At 33.8% G+C, this 24,176-nt stretch overlaps 1 protein-coding gene across 5 annotated transcripts in view; it reads left to right on the top strand.

Annotated features, from left to right (window-relative positions):
- LOC149788017 (transcription factor GATA-3-like) overlaps window positions 1-24,176 on the top strand; it is a 72,724-nt gene that overhangs the window by 26,076 nt on the left and 22,472 nt on the right. For 2 of the 5 annotated variants that reach the window (XM_089974285.1, XM_089974286.1), the window contains exons 2-5: window positions 11,429-11,865; window positions 14,938-15,417; window positions 19,656-19,784; window positions 23,885-24,030. In XM_089974285.1, the coding sequence (XP_089830411.1) occupies window positions 11,646-11,865; window positions 14,938-15,417; window positions 19,656-19,784; window positions 23,885-24,030 (975 nt within the window). In that variant the 5' untranslated portion in view covers window positions 11,429-11,645. Of the gene's footprint in view, window positions 1-8,172; window positions 8,192-10,830; window positions 11,866-14,937; window positions 15,418-19,655; window positions 19,785-23,884; window positions 24,031-24,176 lie in introns of those variants that run through there. The other 3 variants (XM_089974287.1, XM_089974284.1, XM_089974288.1) reach the window with 3 other exon arrangements.

Genomic DNA, 24,176 nt, shown 5'->3' with positions numbered 1-24,176 from the left:
TTTGTTTATTGATATTTCTCGCTAAAATTATGTTCGTTCTTATCTAAATGACTAATTTATTCATTTACTTATCTAGAAAATGAATGCTTATTATGAAGTGTCTTGATAAACACGTGTTATCTAAAAAATGAATGCTTATTATACAGTATCTTGATAAACACGTGTTATATAATGATATGTAAGAACACTGCACAGTGCGTGTGTGTGTGTGTGTGTGTGTGTGTGTGTGTGTGTGCGTGTGATTTGGATTTTTAACGTAACTTTAACAATTTTTCAGTCATATCGCTACGATGTCTGCAGTGTGGCAGTTTATAGTTTCACAGAGTATTTGATTCTGGCTGGAGACTTCTGGTTCTTATAATTTTTCATTCTATCGGGTATCTTACTGTGGTGACTATTGAGGTGAGGAGATTACAGGGATTTCTTCTTTTTCTTCTTCGTTCACCACAACTACTACTACTACTACTACTACTATTACATTTCCATCTCCGTATCTTCCACTTACCTATATAACAACATCAATGACAACTGCTAACACTACTATTGCTATTAGTTGCTGGTACTTCTGCGGATACCGTTACGACTACTACTAATACTTCTACTCCCTTACAACAGCAACAGCAACAACAAATACTACTACTATTGCTGCTGCTACCACTACCACTACTACTACTACTACGTTGACCTTTCCATCTCTGTTCTTTTACTCGACGCTATTTACTGCCATTGCCATTGTCGCTGCTAATAACAATCCTGCCGTTTGCACATATGCCATCACAGCCAATGCGATTACTACTACAACTACTACTACTACCACTACTACTACTACTCCTGTTGCAGCATATCGTCCCATACAGCCACAACAACAACTACAACTACTACTATCATGTTGACGAAACCTCTGCTTCTATAATTCGATGCCCGTTACTGCCATTATCATTGTTGCTGCTAATGATAATTCTACTATCCTTTCGACGTAAGCCATCATAACCCATATTTTCACCATTACCTCAGCCACATCTATTGTTTCTTCTTCTTCGCTGTACCTGTAGATAGGTCAACTCACGCTAGTGACAAGTACGGATATTTGTATCATATAACACCAACTAATTTACATTGGTATCATACATTACAATTATCTAATTTGGAGAAAGCAATAATACATTTTACTAATGTAACTGAGATGGGTAAATGGTTCTCTCACCACTTACTTTTTGTGGAGAGGGCTTAAATTATTGTCCTTTGGGAGAAATATAAAGTTTGTATTATTAGGGGTTATCTATATAATTATAAATCTAAAAATAAAGTATCTTTTTGCCGCAAATCCCCCCCCCCTCCCAAATATTGCATCTCCGATCTATATAGATTGAATTCCCTGTTCGTTGCAATTACTGGCTGTCAATACAAGTGCTGCGTTTTTGGCATCCACAGAAGGGAACAATCGAAATCGATCATAGTAGTACAGGAAGAGAACTGGAATCCATCCTATGCATCACTGACAGTCTCATCTAAACACGAGGCCTTGCCGAGCCTCGGTCCATAGTTCATACCTGAAAATATGACTTTTACTACGGCTTTCATACATATGTTTGGTTCCTTCTTTATTTATTTCGAAAATGTAAATAGTGGTTAAAAAAGGCCGATAACCAGTTCAGAAAATGTTTTACAGTATAAACTACTATGCAGAAATATTTACGTATTAAATGAATAATAATGTCGAAATATGTACGCTATTAAATCAATCAGTGGTTCCCAACCCCCAGGTCGCGACCTAGATCAGGATCGCGAGGACGTTCTGGAAAGTCGCGAAGGGTCACCACGATGTTTTTGAGGGTTGTAAAACATATCAAAATGTGGAAATGGGGTCGTGAGTCTCAGAAAAAAATATTTGTAGTGACGCAATAAGAAAATATTGGGAAACAATGAAATAAATAGTAGAGTAGTCTTCAAAGTAGCATTCATTACACACACACACACACACACACACACACACACACACACACACACACATATACATACATACATACATACATACATACATACATACATACATACATACATACATACATACATATATACATACATACATGCATGCATACATACATACATACATACATACATACATACATACATACATACATACATACATACATACATTGTTAGCTTTAGGTAATTAAATCTACGAGAATTGTTTGACAAAATTAATGAGCTGGTTATGGCGTCTCGATCGTGTATTTTTCAACAGTTATTTGACTGGTTTTGATCTTTGCAATCAATTTAAATGTTATTACCGTATATACGATGTTATAAGTACCAGTCAAGCTACAACTAGCATTGACGCTGATTTTCTGTCACATAATGCGCAGGCAGGTCAGGGTCTATGTTGTTAGTTTCTTCTGATTATTCTCAGCAAACTGCATAGACAAGGTAGACCTGGATCTATGCAATTTGCAGTTATACCTGATTTATAAATGCGTATATACGGCATTCGGTGTTGGTTTATCTGTGGACGATTCTTCCAACTTGGAGTGAATTTAATTCAATAGTTATTGGAATGGAATTAAATCGAGAACGTTAAGTTTGATTTCAATGAATCTGTTTTGCAATAGCTTACTTATTGCTTGTACAATTGTTTATACAATTTTATGTAACAGCATATATATGTATATGCAAATGTATGCGAATGCTTCTAAAAATGTGCAGGTACAAATTTACATAAGGTGGTATAAGATATATAAAACGTGAAATTGAAGAAAGGCACTCTGACTCGATTTTTTGGGTGGGGGTGGGTGGGTGGGGGTGGAGAATTCAAGTTAGAGATGATTAGACAAACAGAGTTACTCACAGAGAAAATCAAATTTAAATTTGTAATGTTTTAATCAGTCTTTGGGTCTTTTGACCAGGTTTTGATTGTTGTAACATTTGGATACAGCCAGTCCGATTGATTAGTAGAGAAGTAACATAGAGAATCGCATAAGACATACTTCGATTGAAAGTATCATTAATTTTCCATTCTAAATGAGCTAATGGTCTAGAATAACACAGGTGTACGAAAGTCACATAGATTTGATCTTCTGGGGATGCCCGGCCAGATTTATAAGAATATGTGTATTTGAAACGCACAAGGCACAACAGAGCACATAATAGAATGTGGGGGTGGGGGTGACTATTTGTTGTCGTAACTGAAAAATATTAATATACCTACTTTTGAGGGGCCCCGAGTGGCCGAGTGGTCTAAAGCGCTCACCGTTCCGGATCACTGCCATCTCACCTCTGCCTGCGTGGGTTCGAGTCCATGGCTCGCCTAGCGTGGGTACGTGGGAAAGCCTGCCAGTAGCTTCTCGAGAGTAGGTTTTTCTTCCCTGGGTTTTCCAGGGTTCTTCCTCCACCAGTTATACTGGTCGCAATGTATAGCCTATCTTGTGCTGAAAAAATGGCGTTAAACCCGAGAACAACAACAACAACAACCTACTTTTGATATACGTCCTACGGTAATAACCAAGATTGTTATCATTTTTCTTTCGGCGTGAAGTTGAGCAAACTATTAAAAAGCACATACACAAAGACACATACATACACAAGGACACAAACATTATATATATAAACTAAAATACATAAATTAAAAATTTCTTCAATATGTTTTGTTATAATTTTCTTGTTGTTTGAATCACACATGTCGTCTTTTGTATTCAAATAAAAAGAAGTGTTCGGATGTATAGCATACTTCTAAAACGGGATATAATGGTATTGAATTATCATGTGTTTATCTCCGAATACAAAATTCGCTTTAAACATCCAAGTAAGCGGTCAGGTGTAGCAAAGTATTTACTCGTGGTGTTATCAATATATTTGAAGGAGGCTATATAAATGATCACCGTTAGTACCACAAAGATTTTTTTATTAACCAATTAATTAATTAATTAATCATGTTTCAGTTATTAAAAACGAGATTATTCGTAATACATATATGCTAATTGTTTAATTCGTAATATCCGCAAGAGGGAGGTTCAATATATATATATATATATATATATATATATATATATATATATATATATATATATATATATATATATATATATATATATATATATATATATATATATATATATATATATATATATATATATATATATATATAATATGTGTGTGTAGGACTTACATTTATATTGGTTTTAATCAATGATACTTTATGTTCAACGTTGTAAATCACATTAATCACAAATAGGTACAGTGTAGACTACATTTATCACTATAAATATGTACGTTGCATGTGCTCTCGGTCACTACGGAGTACGGAGTAAAGTATTTCATATTTACCATTAATGTGCACAAATCGTTTCACATACACCAAAAAGGTGTACAGTGTACATGCTATTTAACATGCATATTTCAAATGTAATTAATTTCAGACATAATTATCACGAAGTAGCACATTTCCGCCATAAAATCTAACTATGGATAACAAAAAGGATTGGCGGCGCAGACAATAGCAGTTAACATACGTCGATCTATAGAGAATTTCCCTTCAATTTCTCTTCGTTTCATTAATCGTGTCGGACCCTATGAGAAAACAAAATATAAATGTACGAAATATACAGCAGTAAGATAAAACACGGTTTATGAATCAGTCTTTGTACCTTATTGTTTTTAGAATATTTTTTGTTGACCTGCATATATATATATATATATATATATATATATATATATATATATATATATATATATATATATATATATATATATATATATATATATATATATATATATATATATATATATATATATATATATATATATATATATATATATATGTATATATATATATATACGTACATACATCAATGTACATAAAAATACGGTGCATATTCGTCTTAATACAAATTATGAATTCGTGTATGTTCAACGTGTATTCATCCATTCTCATGCATATCTGACATACATTTACGAATTTAAACGTGTATGTACTTATGCATGTATATTTAAATACCTAAGTGAATTTTGTCGTATGCGAAAGTTAGTTGTGTACATTTGCATCTTGCAGGAGGTACTCCGAATACAGATTTGTTTCATTCTGCACTCTCTTCATTTACGTGCATTACAAAATGTGTTTACGTGTGAATTTGAATAAGCATGGAAATCGTATCGTCGTTTCTTTAAGTTCAGTGAAGACTGTCTCTTAATCAACATGGCTTATCAGTTATGTTGACGGTGTTACTATACACGCGCGCATTTCTACATGCCTCCCTCTCTATCTACCCCCTTAAATTTTGTTCTAGGGTATGACATAGGTTGATGGATAGAAATATAGATAAAACGGATGAAGAATGGTGCGTGGATGAATGTATGTTTATATCCACATCTCTCTATCCGTCCGTCCCTCTTTCAATCCATCGAGCTGGTTACCTACCTACCGACTTCCAACATGCTTTCCAACATCATTTACACCGCTCCCGGTGGTCTAGTGGTTAGAGCGTCCGCCTTGGATGCGAGAGGTCGCGGGTTCGAACCCCTGCCTAATCATACCAAAGACATATAAAATGGTGCTAACAGCTGCCTCAGTACACATTCAGCATTAAGAAGCTGGTTTTAGGACTGGTCGGCCTGCTGTCACGATTATGTGACTGTGAGACATGATGCTACATGTCTGTTGCATGATGCTCCAGTCCTAGACATGACTATAAACAGCCACACTGCAGACATCGTAGCAATATGACTGAAACAAATTGTTAAAGCTACGTAAAAGGTCCAAATCAAACACACACACACACACACACACACACACACACACACATCATTTACTAAAATAACAGATAATTAGAGTAAGAATACTCTTCAAAGCAACACTATAAAATTATTATCAAGTGGAAATTCACGGACTGAAAAGCAAGAATTCAATTCGCTTTTAATTAAGCTCTATTCCTTATTAAAATTATGAAATAAAAAACGAAAGAAAACAAGAGAGAAAGCTGGGAGATTCACACCTTCCCCCTTTCTTCCTTGTCCATATGTATACATTGTTGCTACAATATACAATATGCAAAGTACATCAAATTATTGATTAGCCTATCATATTCCCTGTACATCAAATTATTGATTAGCCTGACATCAACTGTACTAATTGAGTGACAAAATTAAAATTTACGAACGTTGTTTTGATGGTGCTTCTATATATTAAATAGGGATCAAGACTTACTGCTCTGTTTTCCGTCTATTTTATTTTTATGCAAGCAATTTTGCCTTGATTTTAAACAGGAAAACAAAACATTTGTGTGTGTGTGTGTGTCTGAGAGAGAGAGAGAGAGAGAGAGAGAGAGAGAGAGAGAAAGAGAGAGAGAGAGTTGCTAGCATTCACCCACATACACACATGTACATATTTTGCTACATAATATTTAAAATTAATAATGCAAAATATATTCGTTTCCACGGGTATATGGAAGAAAACGAGCATAATTTGTTTACTCATTTTTATTTCGTCAAAGTTTGCGTCGGTGAAATATGTCGTTTTACTCTCGTATCTGGAAATTGAATGTTCATCTAAACAACGTCCTTTGATATTAGATAAGCAGATACCGATCGCTAGTTTCGAAGATAGATTGACACTTGCTTGAATGGATGAATGACCCGATAACTTCATAAATAGAATGAGAAATGTTTGTGTATAAATGTAGTAATACATTGGTACATTGTGTATAGATGTAGTAATACATTGGTACAATACATCTGTTTCATTTCTGTCTTGATAATTCCATGGAACAAATTTTTATGATCTGGTAAGGTTTCTGATCATCAATCTAGTTCCCTATCTTTTGAACAAAGGATTAAATTTTTAAAAAAAAATTTAAAATACAAATTCTGAATGGACTGATAAACCACTTAAGTAAAAGAAAATATACATATAATAGTAGTACAAGATTTATTTTTATTTTTGTATGCGATCGATTAGTTATACTTCTTAATTTTGAAGTTTAACTTGTTTAATATAAACATAAAAAAATATAATCTAAAGTTACTCTAAGTTACTTGAAAAGAAAAAAAGATGGTTGATATCATTGTCACTTACTTCTAATAATTTCTTCCTATAGTTACTTATGCTAGAATTGCATTTGGTTTATTTTGTAATAAATCAACAAATGAATAATTATGTTTGTCCTCCCGGCAAAATGAAAACAACATATTGGAAGCAGTAATACAAAGAATGGATATATACAGATTTTAAAATATGACGACACGTACCAATGTATAGTGTGGTAAGGACTGAGTGTTACCTACACGTACCAATGTATAGCGTGGAAAGGACAGAGTGTTACCTCTACATAGCTGTCTCTCCCAAACATGAATCTGACAATTTCATTAGTTATGTTTGCTTCTATTTTGCGTATATTTTTACATTCTTTGATGTAAAGCCCGAAGAACCGCCTTTCTGTTATGTACCCGATCAGTTAAGTTTATTGTCAAGAAGTGTAATTTTTTGGGATGCAATATTGTTTCGAATGCGGTCATTTAATTACAAGACAACAAAGATTCAACAGGAACAGTAAAGATGTATATGAGTATATGTATGCAAAATGCTCCGATGAAAAAGATTATAAGTTAATGGAATTTTTACGTTGCCCAAAGGAGGGAGAGACGATGTGCAGATGATAAAATTCTTGACGTAATCCTGAGAGGAAATGCTTGTCACTGTAAAGAACCGGGTGGTTAATTCAATTAAATATTTACACCTACTGAATTATATACGATCAGATAAGGTGCGGAAAGAGGACAGTCTCATACAAAACTTATCAACGCAAGAAAGGAAAAGCAAGATTGGTTGCAATTACTATAATTTGACTTTGGGGCATACCCATGATACAATGGCGAGTCCCTTTCCAGCGGGGTAATTGGGGTGCGCACTATGGACAACTGCAAGGGGTAAATACAAACAATCTTGTCCAACGCTTAATGAAGTCCGGATTGACCGGACGTCGAAAATAGACTCGGAAATTACTACCATGCATGGCGAACCCTTGAAGAAAAAAGCCACAGAGTGAGTGTTGACAGTGGGTAATTAGGAAGAGAGAGTTTCCTTATAAATCAAATATCCACATATTCATCAGTATTCTGAATTTTACGTTGGTGTATCAACATCGTAAGTTGTGATCAGCATGTAACAATGGATTACTAATCAGGAATATCACCTTAATATACGGTAAATATTTTTCACACAATTATGAGTCAAAGTGGCAGTTAAACTTAGATTCACATCATTATGTTTTTATCGTTTCAGGCAAAACAAATAAGATGGGATGATATTTTATACGCTTTTTTGTTTTGTCTAGATGCAGAAAAGAATACATGCGTAACATACATACATATAATCTCTAAATTTTCAACGTATTATCACGTTTTAGTATTTTTGTTAATTTACCTATTTATTCAGGGGCGATATAGTCATTGTAAAATGTGGATATAGTTACACATTATTTTAAGGTTTATTTATTGTAATGGTATGTAGAAGAACTGATAGCAAAACTATTTTCATTCTTCTCACTTTTCAGAACATTCGAGTTTTGATTAACTTACAACTGTGCCACAACCCCTTTAAGTGTATTCATCTATTTCATCTCTTACTCCACTATTCAAATTATCTGCGCAACATTATTTTACCGCACAGGTTCACTTTGCTTCTCCTTATTTGAAAAAATATCTGATTAGGAAAGACAAAAAACGCGAATACAATATTTTTTTATCATTGTAAATTTGTTATATCTTACATTACTGCATATGCGAGAGGCAACGCAACAAAACCTCGTTCGTCTTCGACGTAGCCAAAACATTGTTGTTAAACGGATCGCATTGGCCTAGACATTTTGTGATATGTAAAGACAAAACATGTGTAATTCATGTGATTAAAATTTTTATACTTAAAGTGCAGTCTTGTCACATTTGACAGAAATTTCGAATACTCGATATTCTTTACCTATTTATTCCCGTTTTCATCAACATTGAAATGCTATATTTTCAATCTTTGTTTTTGTATTTTTAGTGAGGCATGGTTTCCATCTATATTTACCGAATACTTATTGATATTCTACAGAACAGCAGGATAGCCATATGTGCTAAGGCCTATAATAAATTGTAGGGGTAACTTCCGTCATTTTCTAGTCAAATCGGATCAAGTCACTTGTTCAAACATGTAAACATTGAAACATCACGATATCCTCCTCCGGTTGTATTAAAAATCACATATATTTTTTTTCTTCTCTCATTCTCGCTGAATATATGATCTTATCGAGCATTTGGACCAGAAACACGGTAACAAACAAAACAACAACGCATTATTTACCGGCAGACTTAAGTAAACTCTTTTGTGTCTTAGAAATGGCTACAAATTATTTACATATTAAAATCTATGGCCAAACAAGCTGATCATAAGAAGTCAGTTACTGAGGTATAAGTGAAAGGTTTTGATGTGCAAAACTTGCACAATGAGTGTAATTCTTTGATGCATTGTTATTTGGATATTTTTCAAATTACATTTTCATTTTATTTCTCATACCATCTTTTTCTCTTTTAATGATTTTGTTTGTAACAGAGTACACACTGAGATGAGATTTGATTAGTTTGAGAAGCAGAACTTCGAAAATGTTCTTTTTTCCAAAATGGCGTCGATTAGATTATCGATGGAAAATTATTAAAATATGCCTCAGTTTTGCCTTCTTTCAAACGAAGAATTTCGGAACAAGAGACTTTTGAAAATTGGTGAGTTGCAAGTGTAAAGCTCTACAAACACGTAGCGCATAATTAAGTTGAAAATCGCTAAAAAATTACGTTCTCCTTTGAATCTAGTTGTAAATTAAGTCTATATTGTAAATATAGAGATAACGAAAATAAGTTCTTTATTTACGACTATTTGATATGCAACCTTCTTCATATTTTCTTCACTGAGCCAACAATTCAAAGAAACTCTGAATTCGATGTTATCTTTTGCTCTCAACGTAAGCTGGTACGTTCAATTTTCTCTGGCCGGGATTCCTGATACGATCGGATTAATCTTCGCTTATCTTACTCACTCAATACGTGGCGACTTTTATTCTCACTTGATATCAAACTATCGGGATGATGAATATCAAAACTTTCAAACGGGCTTTACATTCTTTCTCTGTGGTCGACTTTGCTTACTTATTTCATACCGCACACATCAGATACCCGCGTATCGCTGGCCATCGTATTGAGTAAAGTCTTAATAATTACCTCTTATCCTTCTAATATTCACCTAATCTTATTGCTATAACTTTTACAAAGACACGATTCCTAGCGCAAACATCTATTGTAGCACTTTTGTTGCGCCTCAACGGGAGAGCGGCACTTTGCGAGCAGTTTGAGTCCATCAGTACGGCCTCCATAATTTTGCGCACAAAAGCCAGTTGACATAAATGTACGGTTCGCTCGTTTCTAATAATGACAGAACAAGAAAATTCGGAACCCGGAAAATTAACCATTGGCGCATGGACTAGCTTTCTCGACTCAAAGCTAATCACGGATAGGATGTTCTGGTGTCAATCAATCCCGCCCCTACAATCGCTAACAAACCCATTTAACCAATAGCTTTGCTCCAGATGGTACTTGTAAAATGCTATCGAATTTGCCCAGGGATTGACAACAGAGCAATTGTTGAATCATACAATATAGAATTTAAACCGGTAGGGGCGTGGTCGAATGTGTCGCTATTATGTCAAAACGAACAGCATGATTGGCTCAAATTTTGTTGTCTGGACGAGATCGTCTGCCTTCCGAAGCCTTCTGGCGCCTAGAACGTCGAAAAATATGCCGAATACGAGCATGAAACAAACACACCATTCTTAGCAGAGCGCATAAACTGTATTGCACTTGTCCAATACACAAGTGTTTTGGGATAACTTTACTTTAGTTATATTTATATATGTATCTATATATCTTCGTGCCGAGCGATTTAATTATTTTTTCTTTCCTGTGAGTATTCAATGCATTTGTTCATCTTCTGAGGGCGGTCACTTTTTCAACAGCATCTCTACCCTTCCGAAGGGATTATTTTGATACGGCATTTGGGGGAGATGGTGTAGGTATATATCAGGAAGAGCAGCACGTGGCATGGTTGATTTTGAACTTGTGATAACGTAAGACGGGTCCTCTTACATCTCTTCTCAATTCAAAACGCGCCTTATCAAAACAGTCAGATCAAGAAAGACTTTGAGCCTCAGATCATCTCTGATGGGGACAATATCTGAGATATATACACACTGCTAGTGATCAACATCATCAGCAAATATTGTATTTTTATTGCATTTTTCTAGGATGCCAGTGTCCTCAAATCTAGAATTCTTGACTGGGACAAGAGGCGTGCAAAGGATCTGCGATTCGAGATAAGATATTCTTGTACTAAGCAGTGTAATTTTATTCGTTGCAGATTATTTTGACTTTGGAACACTCATATCAGTTTAGTTGATCTTCACATATCACGACAAGGACCCTCCTGCACGATTCACATGCTGTATTGGACATCGGGGATTCGTGTGATAAATCTTATGTGTACTCGAAGGTGATTATCAAAGATTATCGTCCTAGCCCTTGAATACTGCTAACGAAGTGCGTTAATTTGTTGACTTTATCAAAATTTTATCACCATGGATATGAGCGATCAGCAACATACACCAGCTTGGCTGAGGCCAGAAGCCCCGAGGGTGGGGAATACTTATGAATCTACAGCAGGGATTCTGTCATCAGAGGATCCCATCAGCGATATGTTTTTTCCGCACTCTGCTCTTGATGGTAACGCCGGACATATGAATGCTGCCGGGTACTATGCAAACAGAACCATGAGCGGTTACAGACCATCCCACCACGGTAATTTATCTATTTATCTATTACATTTTTTTTTAATAATTAAAAAATAATTTTGTTATAATTAATTTAGCCACTTTTGTTTGTTTACCAACTGGTAAACTAGTAAACTGGTTAGCCAGTTTGATATTTTGAGTTTGCATCCCTGTTTGATTGTTTCTTTGTGCGTATATGTGGGGATGGATATTACAGTTGTTCACAGATTTTGTGTAAATAGTTCTTGCTCTGTATATGTCTTCTATGGAAACTATTAATTTCGTTTGCTATTTTAACTAAATAGTTGTTCTATATATCGATTGTTGGTTTTAATAAAGGCCATAATTAATAGCTATTGAAAGGATATTTTTTTTCTAAACTAGTTTCTTTTCCCAGATATCTATTTTTTGTCTTAATAACATTGTTTATCTATCGTTTTATCTTTCCTTGGATATCAGTTGCAGCGCTTAATGTCTTGACTGTCCTTTACTTTTTCAAGTCAAATTACTGTTGTTGGTTAACTTCATTATTATTATTATTATTATTATTATTATTATTACTGGTAGTAGTAGTGGTAGTTACTAGTATAACAATTTTTTTTACCCATACATAAAAACGGCAATGTTCCATTCTACTTTTCCAAAACAAATTTTGTCAAGAAATATTCAAAAACTGAACAATGTTAAAAACAAATTCATGCCAAGATTTATGAAAAAGATTTGATATAGAATTTTAAAAATAGTCAATTATTTACACTTGAGATTGCACTTCCACTCCAGATGGTATTATTGTCTTCCTAGGTTTAAGAACATTTACTTATATTGATATATTTAGAACAATTGAATACCCCTACGTTTCCTTTATTACTTATATTCATTTCGAAAGTTTATATATATATATATATATATATATATATATATATATATATATATATATATATATATATATATATATATATATATATATATATATATATATATATAAAATCAATCAATGTGTGAAGTTTTGAGACCCATATTCATACGATTTAATTCAGGATAAATCTTTAAGATATTTTTGATAAAGTGTTGAAATAATAGTATACAAATTTTATTTTATATTTCCCTATATCTAATGCAAATTGTTTTTGACAATGTTTAAAAAGATATTTTATGGTATAGTTTTGTACGAGGTCAGAATATTGGTTATTGTACCTAATTATGAACAAATACACTGCAACAAACTTTGCACTGTTCTGGAAAGAAGCAACATTTATTTCCGATCTAAACCATCCATCTATACATGAAGAGTTAAAGTGCTCTAAAAAATGATTATATTAACCTATTTAATAATAATAATAATAATAATAATAATAATAATAATAATAATAATATAACATCAACAATACATAAATAGATGCAATTCATGCCACGAATTACTATAAAACAGATCTGAGACACCGTTATAAATTATAGTGACAATAAGCCCTATATGCAGAGATGAACATATCAAATATAAACCCTTTGAGTAAATAGAATGCTCAAGAAGTTTTGCATAAACTCTTCTGCAACTACAAATTTATAACAAACAACAATGTAGTTATGTGTCAGGATATAACGAATCTAAAATTTCATGTATTTTTGAACTTTAACACAAGCAATATAACATTTCGTAAACTCGAAGTATAAAAATTATTTACTTTGTGTTGCATTTTTGGAACAATTGAATGTCAATACCAACCTAATGTATTGTTTGGACGTTTCCAAACTTCAAGTTCGTATATTTACTTATCATAACAATTACCAATGACAGAACTAAGTACGGTGAACATTTCTGTGCCATTGGAAACTTTCAATTTTTGACATGAGTGTATGGTTTTTCCTCCAACACAAATCTCACGATTGTCTCCTACACACAATTATTGTGAGAAAGTTGTTCCCAGAATAAAGACGAGCCCAGTTAGAGGATCGGGTCCTGACCTTAAGCGGGGGAATGTGGGAAGAAATAATCTTTTTCCTTCAAAATCTCACCAACAGAAACCATGGCGATGTCAAATTCTCTAGCCTCAAGTATATATTTAGTTGCGCGTCTCATAAGGCATTACCAAGTGTTCTGCTGAATTCAATTAGAGTCCAATTATTCTAATTGAAAGACAATTTGCTTCAATTTAGGGATAAAGCTCTGCTACTTCAAATCTGGAAGTACTTTTCCACTACATTTCGTCTCTAACACTTGCCCCTTAAATTGCAACGAAGGGAGTATGCGAGAAGAGATTCACCGCCATGGATGTTTTCAGACAGGTTTAAGAAGATCCCGCTTCTGTTCTAGTTCTTCCATAAAACGTTTTTGACGCATATTTGAACATTATACATGTATTCAATTTACTGGAAATTCTATACTGTTACTCGTATTTCGGAGCTAAACGTATTGAAAGTTGCTACTACAGTCTGGTTCTCAATACAAAAACAAATGCATTTATGCATATTTATTTGGTAACCAAACAGAAACTGGAGATGCAGACTTTCTCACACTATATTAACGCCCGCTGTTATTTCGACCGCTTTAATGCTTGTCAAAATGAAGTGATGATTAAAATGCAATACACAAACATCATATTATTTGACTGTATATTGTAAATAAACCAGTCTCGAATAAATCATTGTGTAATAAATAATCTAGATTGGTGAGACAAGTAAATAAATAATTAATTAAACGAATTTGATTGAATAGATTAAAATATCATGTTATGTCATATAGATTCAAAAATAAAATAGAGAATATCTTCATATTGTAATTTAATTTTATCCAACTATTTGTACAATGTTAAAATAGTGTTTTTAAAATTCAAAGTTAAATACATATAGAATTTGTAATAGAAGGTTAAATAGTATTTCCAACTCGTTGTCTGTTGTCACGGAAATAATGAAGGTCAGAACAGAGAAAAAAGGAGTCAAGGAAAATTTGTCTTTAAGCACATTTTAAAGTCCACGTATGGTACATTTTAAAATTGAATCATAGCCTTTTTTGCTTTAAAATTATTCATTCTTCTGTGATTTTTGTACGATACGTACAGTTTTTATTTTATATCGAAACTTTATTTATTTATTTATTTATTTCTAGGAGGAAGTCAAGTATATCGACCACATTTCCACAGCCCTATACATCCTTGGGCACTAGATAGCAAATCTATGGTACCTCATGCTCATACAGGATGGATGAATTCGTTCAGCAAATCTCTCACACACGCAAACCCCACAGACCCTCTGTCTGTCCACTCTTCAGCGTCAATTGCACAATCACGGTCATTCAGCTTTCCACCAACGCCTCCAAAGGACGGAACACCGGATAACGTCAATAACTCTTCTGACTATAATAATTCAGAGAAACAGTCCAGCAAGCAAGAGGGACAAGAAAACGGGATGACCAGTAGCCACTTTTTTAGTGCCCACGGGACGGCGCATCCCGTCCCCACCTATCCGGCTTACGCAGATTACGGAAGCGGCCATCTTGGTTTTGCTCATCCTACAAGCGTTTTCAAGCACGCCGCCGCTGCCGCCGCCTTGAGCAACAGACCAAAAAGCAAATCTCGGTCCAGCGCGGGTAAGTTAAACATTATATGACCACTTTAGCTACCCAGCTTTTCTTTCTTTCATCAAATAATAATCATTAATTATTGGGTTGGTTGATGGATCCGTCAGCGGGATAGTAATTGGCGGCCCTCGATTGCTTGTAGCCACTGACACTAGCGTTTCTAGCTCACACTTTCCAAATAGCTCATGGTTATTTTCAACACCAGTTCGTGAGAAAGTCTTAATTTTCGTTTGACAGGAAAGGTTCTCTCTATCTCAGCTTCTTGAAAGCATCGGTAATATCACTCACCAAATATGGGCTCGGCAATGATAGTGTAATATTTTACTCTGACACCGGTCAAATCGCGCGGGTGATGGTGGAGGGGGGGGGACCAGAAGGAGTTAAGTCATTACATCTTGGTTTCAACTAGGCATGCAAACATGCGGTAGATAAGGTCAATCTTCGGCTTCAAAACTTCAAGCTGGATGATACGAAGACAGTTTTCAGCGGTTAAGTCTCATTGCTTGAGTACATTACACGTCCTAAAATGGCTACTTGCACGTCAGAAAATGCCTGGCGGTCTTCCTTCTATTGTATTTCTTGGACATAATAAAACTTAAACATACGTTTCTACGGTTTCTTTGCATTTTAATGCGCCTCGTTTCCATTCTAGTTTCATTCTAGTGTATTAACTGTTATTCTTCATGATCAAATCTTAATTCAGAATTATAAAGTTTCTTTCCCTGTAGGGAAAATGGCGTGTTCTGCAATGACATGCAATACATAAGAGACTGTAAAAGTTAGAAATACTAAGATATTATATAATTAAATTCGATTTCTGGTGGACTTCAATTGTTTTTGTAATTGTAGGAAAGTTACGACAACCGTCATATTTTCGGATAAAATAACAAAAAAGCACATGTAATGAATATCGCTTTGAAACACAATTTTGTCAGTTTTGTCTTTTATTATACAAAATATCAGCAACAACTGTAAAAATAGTCAATTCAAATTCATCTTGAATGAAAAAGGTTATAAAAGAATTTAACTATTACTATTGTTGTTGCTGCTGCTGTTGCTGTTTTAATTACTTTCTTTTTGAGGTACATGAATACAAGTTGGGTATTGTAGTTAGTAAGTCAGTACATCGTTTGGTAAGGACCAAAATTCTCACACCTACTGTGTGGCAGGATCGTACGTTAATCTCGGCTATTCAGTTACTATTGGTGAGGCGCGCCGATATTTATATTACTTCTCAATCGCAATTTACGTTTACCTAAAATGATTCAGCTCAGATTAGGAAGCTAAGAGACTTCCAGACGTCGGTTGTTGACTACTTCTGTTTTGATTTAAGAATGTTTTGGAGGCATAATATTTATAGTCATCGGTTGATCTCTTTCCAAAACAAAATTTGTTTCTTTTTGTGGATTTTTCTTCTTGGTGTTTTAATTTAGAATTATGTTTTGGCCTTAAAAGGAACTCGTATTCTTTCTAAATAAATTTAGCACTTATGTTAGTTATAAGAGCTCGTAATTAATTTCAGCTGGGTTAGTACTTTAAGCAAATAATTTTGAAAACAGTGCAACATAAACATTTAGAAAATGTTGAATTTTACCCACATAAAAGTACGAAGACAAAGACTAACCCAATTTCAGCTACCGTATATACTAGATCAACGGTTGAGTCCAAATGTAAACAACATAGACCCTGATCTGTAGTCGCATGATGCGCAGGCAGATCAGGGATTATAATGTTTGTTCTACAGATTAATTTTAACAAACTGCATAGACCCAGATATGTCTGTATAGTTTACAGTTGCAGTCGACTTAAAAGCGAGTATATATGATACCATATGGTATTAACAGGTGAAAACAAAATCACATATTATTGATATGTTGGTACATTTTGTAGAACTGAGTCCCTTAAGTGCCATCCTTCTATTCTCCTTTTCATTTATTTTAACTTAATCCCCAATTCCAAACTAGATGACATTCTCTCCAAACTGTCAATTATTTTATTTGTTTCGATAATGTCAAACAAAAACACAAATAATATCTGGAAATGCACAAATGCACAAACTGTTATTTACATGGGGCAATTTAAAAGAAGTTACATAGAACCTGCGTCGTTTTATGCATGGTACAATTATAACAAATTGCAGAGTGATAACATAGGAAATTAGGAAAAGTAAATAATCTACAATTAATCGTGCTAAATATTGTACAACCATCTCTGATGCATTTATGAAGTTTGTAGAGATGTAGTATTTTATAATCAGGAATTTGAGGCTTTCGGTCAAATATGGAAACGAAAATTGAATTACATTATTAATTTGGATCTAGACTAATAAAAAGGTGACCAGTCAGAAAGTACAAAGATAGTTTTTATAAATGTCTTACTTGAAAGGATCAGATGCTAGGACCTAAATACATGACAGAACGGGAAGGAACATATTGCCGTCATCATAATAAATCATTGAAAAACACAACATGTTGGATTGATCAAATAAATATTTAAAAAGAATGCTTTGAGGAAATACGCAGGTTAATCGATACGAATGGTTTACTGATTGATATAAAGAACCTGTTCGACAGCATATACAGTCATCATACCTTCAAACACCATCCCACTACTTCTGGATCGATGACAATTTATAATATATTTTTATCCTTTTATCTTCTCAAACAATCGAGCAATTTTAGTTTGGCTGTTTAACAGACTAGCTCGTTTTACGCCCATTGTACCTCAATACCAGATGTTCATGAAACCTTGGGTTATAACAACAAAATGTTGAAAATAAATTGCTAGCCTATAAACGCACTTAAAAATCATACAACAAAATAAGGGTCGGTCTGACGCCAGGCAACTCTTTTCACAAAGTCCCGTTCGATATGCCAATAGCTAGAAGAAGGATGAAGCCGACAGTTGTGACTAGCTACGATTGCATTATAGATGCTGAATTAAGCGTGGAAATGGCAATTTTCTAGGTAAAATCAGAATTTTATTATAGCGGTAGAATAAGTAGCCACGGACTATTTCGCGATTAGTTCTGAGTATCTTAAACACCTTAGTACGATGTACTGAAGAAACAAACACTTGCCAGATGAAATGAAAACATATTTTTCAAAGCATTACAATGATAATTTTGTCACGTTAATTTTATTCAGAATATATATATATATGAGAGACAGAGCGAGAGAGACAGTTGGACAACGAAAGAAAGAGATATTGAAAGAGAATTTATTTTATTTGAGGAGGTGTATTCCTGTTATTATCTATATTTACACACAAATGCAATAAAACAGTGGCCGAGAAAAGGAATTCAAACGTGATTAACTGGTACTTGACATATAATTTAACGGCTATATTACATTCTCTAATCTGCATTATACATTTGTAAAAGGAAAATGTTTTCATGAGAATATTTGGAATAAAGGTCATGAATATAATTCGTAAATTCTTGTTTAGAATTTTGTTAATTTCTTTTCACTGTATTAGGTATTTCTACGTAAAATATATAAATGATGAAGTTTTCATACTAAATTTGTTCCTTTAAAAAATTATCGTGGGGCGTTTGAGAACGATTCCATGCAAGATTACACTTTCGAGTGCATTAAATTTGAAACCCCATTAACTTATTATTTGAGAAAATTCCACTTAAAATGTAAACAAATTGTTGAGTGGAGGAGAGAGTTTAAGCTTTTGGGTTTTGTATGTTTTTCCCCAGCCTCTTGCAATTACACAAGTGATGGCAGTCAAGAGCTATTGAGAGGGGTAAAAAATGAACTCCAATTTCTGAGTGGGACGCATTCTAGCTAAATCGTTCTGTTCGACCTTTTCACTGCCCAAAGTTCTCCCACTGACCATAAGGGGGATGCCGTATCATTTAGAGATTTATCTTTCTCAACGAGCGATAAGTAGGCACATTACAGTACCACAAAGAGATTCTTAAAATATATCTCTTATTTCCTTCACCATCAATTCAGCATTACTGCTGTAATAAGAGTTAGCACGTTAATGTAATTTAATTGGAAAATACAGAGGGAATTAAACTATAATTCGTCTGTGATTCATAAAGTAATAATCTGTTTGCACGTTTTGGCATGAAATGGGGTAAAATAAATTTGGGCGGAGGACCTTCGGCATAAAATATTAAGCACTTCTAATAGGATACTGGTATTTGGTATCTATAGTATTTTTTTACATGGAAACTTAAATGATGGGTAAAATGTATAGAAAAGTGATATTTTCCTTTAAATTGGTTTCAGGGTTATGGAAAAGAAAATCTAATTCAAAAGACTGCATATCAACAAATAATGGAAGTCAATACGTCTACCGTCCAATTGGAGATTTGAATGCTGAATTTGAAAGTGTTGACAATCTCATTCAAGATTCTGGTAATTGAATTTAAATTAATAGTTCACACTGTTGATTATTAATGGATCTCTTATTTAATGACTTTACTAATGTAAATATTTTCGTTACCTTTTATAAATCAAAGACCATCTCGTTTATCTCGGTAGATAAGCAGAATAAATGATGAAGCGTCGTCGATACTAGATATAAACATCAATATATTGTGATGTGCTTTGACCTGATACCGATAACAAAACAAAATGTTATATTGCATTGTCCCAACATATTAAGGAAATGATAGGGCAAATGGGCCTAGCTTCAAAGTAAATAAATAAAGGAATGAGACACAGCGACATAATAAAGCGAGTCCAGATGATATTACTTATTACAACTGAGCGATTCCATCGTGTCCGGATTATTATTCACCTCGGTTTATTCTCCGGACCCTGTGGTGAAGTGCCGAGTCGCGTTTTAGAAGGTGTTTTGACCCAAGCCAGGCGGACTTATCTGCGATAATCTCGCCAAAAAATCGGACCACCGCTGTTCAATCGTCCTCTGTTCTTACTCAAACGTATTGACACTTTGTAGGCTTTGCGGATGCTTGGAAAGAGCTTCGGGGAAAACATATGCTCTATATCAAAACCAATATATGTATGTATGTATGTATGTATGTATGTATGTATGTATGTATGTATATATATATATATATATATATATATATATATATATATATATATATATATATATATATATATATATATATATATATATATATAATGTTTAAACTACTACTACTACCACTACTAATAGTAATGATAATAATATTAATATAATGATGGCTATTTGAAGGAGCCATCATATAACAAAAAAACATTTTTAGTATTTAGCAAACTCCCCCAAAAACCAATTAAGACATTCAGTAGCTAAACTTACACAAACAGACTAAAACTAAATTAATAAACAACAACGAAACAATGGATAAAGACATTTGCATAATGGCGTAAAGAAGCAAAAAGAAACTGCAGTGCAGATGGCTTGTTAATTTCCTTTTTATCTACTTAAAACTGTTAAATGTTGCATATGCCTTTTTGGAGTATCATTTGAACTGTTATTTAGCATTTGAAATAATAGCATATGACAATCCTTCAATTAAGCATACACGTATCACTTGGATTTAGTTGCTATTAAAGGATGACATTTTGCATGAAGTTTAAAACATATCACCTTTTATTTTTAGAGTATCTAATTTGGAGATCATCACATAGTTTTAGTTTGAGGTGTTTTCGTCTCAAGAATTTAATTTCGAAAGCATGCGTCGAGTTACGAGCAAAGAGCCTCTCGCCTCGTTACAGCGTCTTGTCTGTCTTTCTGTGGAAATGGTGGGGAACTCTCGCGAGACAAGAGTTCATATGAGAATTAAGTAGTTTGATTAATTTGAAATTTGCATGCTTTTGATGGATTGAAACGGACAAAAGAGCTGTCATACTGAATCAGTTTTGTGAACATATGACCATAAATCTGCGTCTTGTTGGCGTTCCAATATTCCGATTCCATGCAAAGTCTCTACCATTCATTAACTCAACGCCGTGAATCAAACATCTTGCAGACGTAAGCGATCAATGTAGTTTAAAAGAAACGTGTTGAAGACAATTTTTGAAGATTGTGGTAAAAAGATCATAAATTGCAACCATTAAAGAAAGGAGATTCATATATAAGGGTTAATATAAAGGGTGTATGTGTTTGTGTGTGTGTGTGTGTGTGTGTGTGTGTGTGTGTGTGTGTGTGTGTGTGATGATAACATACATAACGGGTCCAATCTATGCCTTCATAAACTTGGTGGCACAACACAATCTTAACATTATCTTACTGAAAATTAATAAATAAATTATTAATTAAGTATTTTTTCAAGCTTTTTGCTAAATATATTTTTACCTGATGACATATGATATTCTTTATACAAAAATATTACTTTTAATTCCTTAATAATCTTCATTTTACTATTTCGCATGTCAGCATTTTCAGATTCAGTTAAAATTCTTGTAATGCCATGACTAAAGTTCCGTCTCTTTCAAACTAATACACGGAACACATTATTAACTAATTAAGTATGCTATTGTAAACAGCATTCAATCTCGATACATTTTTGTCTTAGCTTATATTGTAAATTTGAATTAGTTTATTTTGTTTGGTGGTACTTACAAGGGATTTGTGCATATAACTCAATATATTAAATCAATCAATCAATTAAATCGATCAGTCAGAGAAAAATTCATTTTGAAATGCAGACAAAGTTCATCATGAAACACTAGCAACGGGCGGTTTGTTAATAACTAATGCTGTGTTTCAACAATGTACACTTATGCTATGGCTATCAGATATATGTACAAATATCAATTAAAAAAATCAATAAATCCTCGAAGAACACCCCCATTTCATCAAGACTATGCATGTTCATAACATTTTCCTCTAAGTTTCATTTCTGTGCTCACGACCTAGAATGTGTACGATTCAACAGAAAATTATTGTAACGTTATTTGAGTGTAAGAACTTTAATTGTAAGATGTCTTCAGACCGATCAATTTACTAGAATATCAACATAGTATCTGTCAATTTGAAATCTCAAGAATACTAAAGTGAGACACATAATTAAAATAGACCATTAATGTTCCGAGTTTGTCACTTTTCTTTAACGACATGAATTGCAATAACGTGCTCTCAGTTCAAATATACGTATGTAGATTAAAGTATATATCACTGTTCACGTAAAAGTGGATAAGTTCATGATGTGTAATCAGACCCTGAACAGAGAGACTATGTATATGTATGATATTACAGTAATACCCCCCCAATCAAAATCCTAAAACCATATCTACTGTTGTAGAACTGTCATGAATCAGACAGTAACTGAGGCAAGAGTGGGTCATGTGACATAAAGAGTGGGTCATGTGATATGATTCAGCTTAGTATCATGCTAAAATAGAGTGCTATGAATTTGTGTTGGAGTTTAAACTATTCACACGGACAGACAGAACCACCCAGATATATGAAATAATAAGAATATAAACTGATAGATTGATATCAAAGTACAATGAGAAACATTAAATTTTAAAATACTAAGTCGGAAAGAACATTTTACACTATGCAAGAAAAAGGGCTTTTTTAAATATAATATTATAAATATGATTGTGAATTCTTTATACTTTTATAATAAAGTAATAAATAATTTTCAAAATAGACACTACGAATTTCTGACCACTATGACTTTACGATACTGAATAATTGTTACATTTCTAAATCAGTCTTACTTACTAGTATCCGCTCCTGGTAGTTGAGAAGCATGAAAATTAAATAAAGAAAGAGAAGCATATTGCTGTCCTAACGAGAGTAGAAATGGCGCCGGTATGGTACTTGTTGTATGGGTTCCCACAGGCAAATTAAGAGTATTAAGTTCACCCGATTAAATCCCAGCATACCAGTAAATTGGGGACCGCAACATGGCAGGGAGGTTAAGTTGGCTTTGTGTATAGGATTTTGTAGGTTACAAAAAGAAACCCAATAAACCACATTTAGAATTGTCAAATATTATTACACATGGAGTTGTGAAACACTAGGAAGAAGTACTGATCCAATCTCTGGACCCTGTTACATCAACTCGCGTCGAAAAAGAACATCTTATATTGGAATTCTTTTCTTGTGCACCCTAGGTCTGCACAAAGAGTCGGGGGGGGGGGGGGTTCAGGGGTTAACATCAGAAACGACCGAAAGGGCAATACACAATCTTGTTATCGGTAGTAAGCACGCCGACTAAACATGAAATATGAGCGGCCATCATTTGCTGTAGGAAACTTCAGACAAATTGAGGCCCACCATTATCTCACGAGTCAATTAAAAACTTTCACTCTTTATACAGGGCATGTTATGTTTACGTGGTAAGCACTTGAAATGATACAGCATACAAAGAAATGTTGAAAGCCCCGTTGCATGTATATGTTAAGTATCAGCCAGTTTTTAAAATCAATTATTGTTTGTTATTTTAGAACATATATATATATATATATATATATATATATATATATATATATATATATATATATATATATACATACATACATATATACATATACACGTTTTTACTTAACAGAGGGAAGAGAATGTGTTAACTGTGGTGCCACATCCACCCCGCTGTGGCGCAGAGATGGCACGGGACATTACTTATGTAATGCATGCGGCTTATACCACAAAATGAACGGCTCGAATAGGCCCCTGATCAAACCGAAAAGGAGACTGGTAAGTTGTTAAACCTTTTAGTTCCTCAATATTTCTTTTGAAAGATCAGCGTGAAGGCCCTTAATATATCTTGATTATGTTATTTAATTGCCAAATATAAACATCTGCAGCATTTTGACTCTCTTTTAGGCTATTCGGTTTAATGT

The sequence above is a fragment of the Sinohyriopsis cumingii genome, chromosome 11 (assembly GCF_028554795.1).
Source record: "Sinohyriopsis cumingii isolate HCF-2022 chromosome 11, ASM2855479v2, whole genome shotgun sequence".
Taxonomy (NCBI): domain Eukaryota; kingdom Metazoa; phylum Mollusca; class Bivalvia; order Unionida; family Unionidae; genus Sinohyriopsis; species Sinohyriopsis cumingii.
This window is presented reverse-complemented; position numbering and strand designations above follow the sequence as displayed.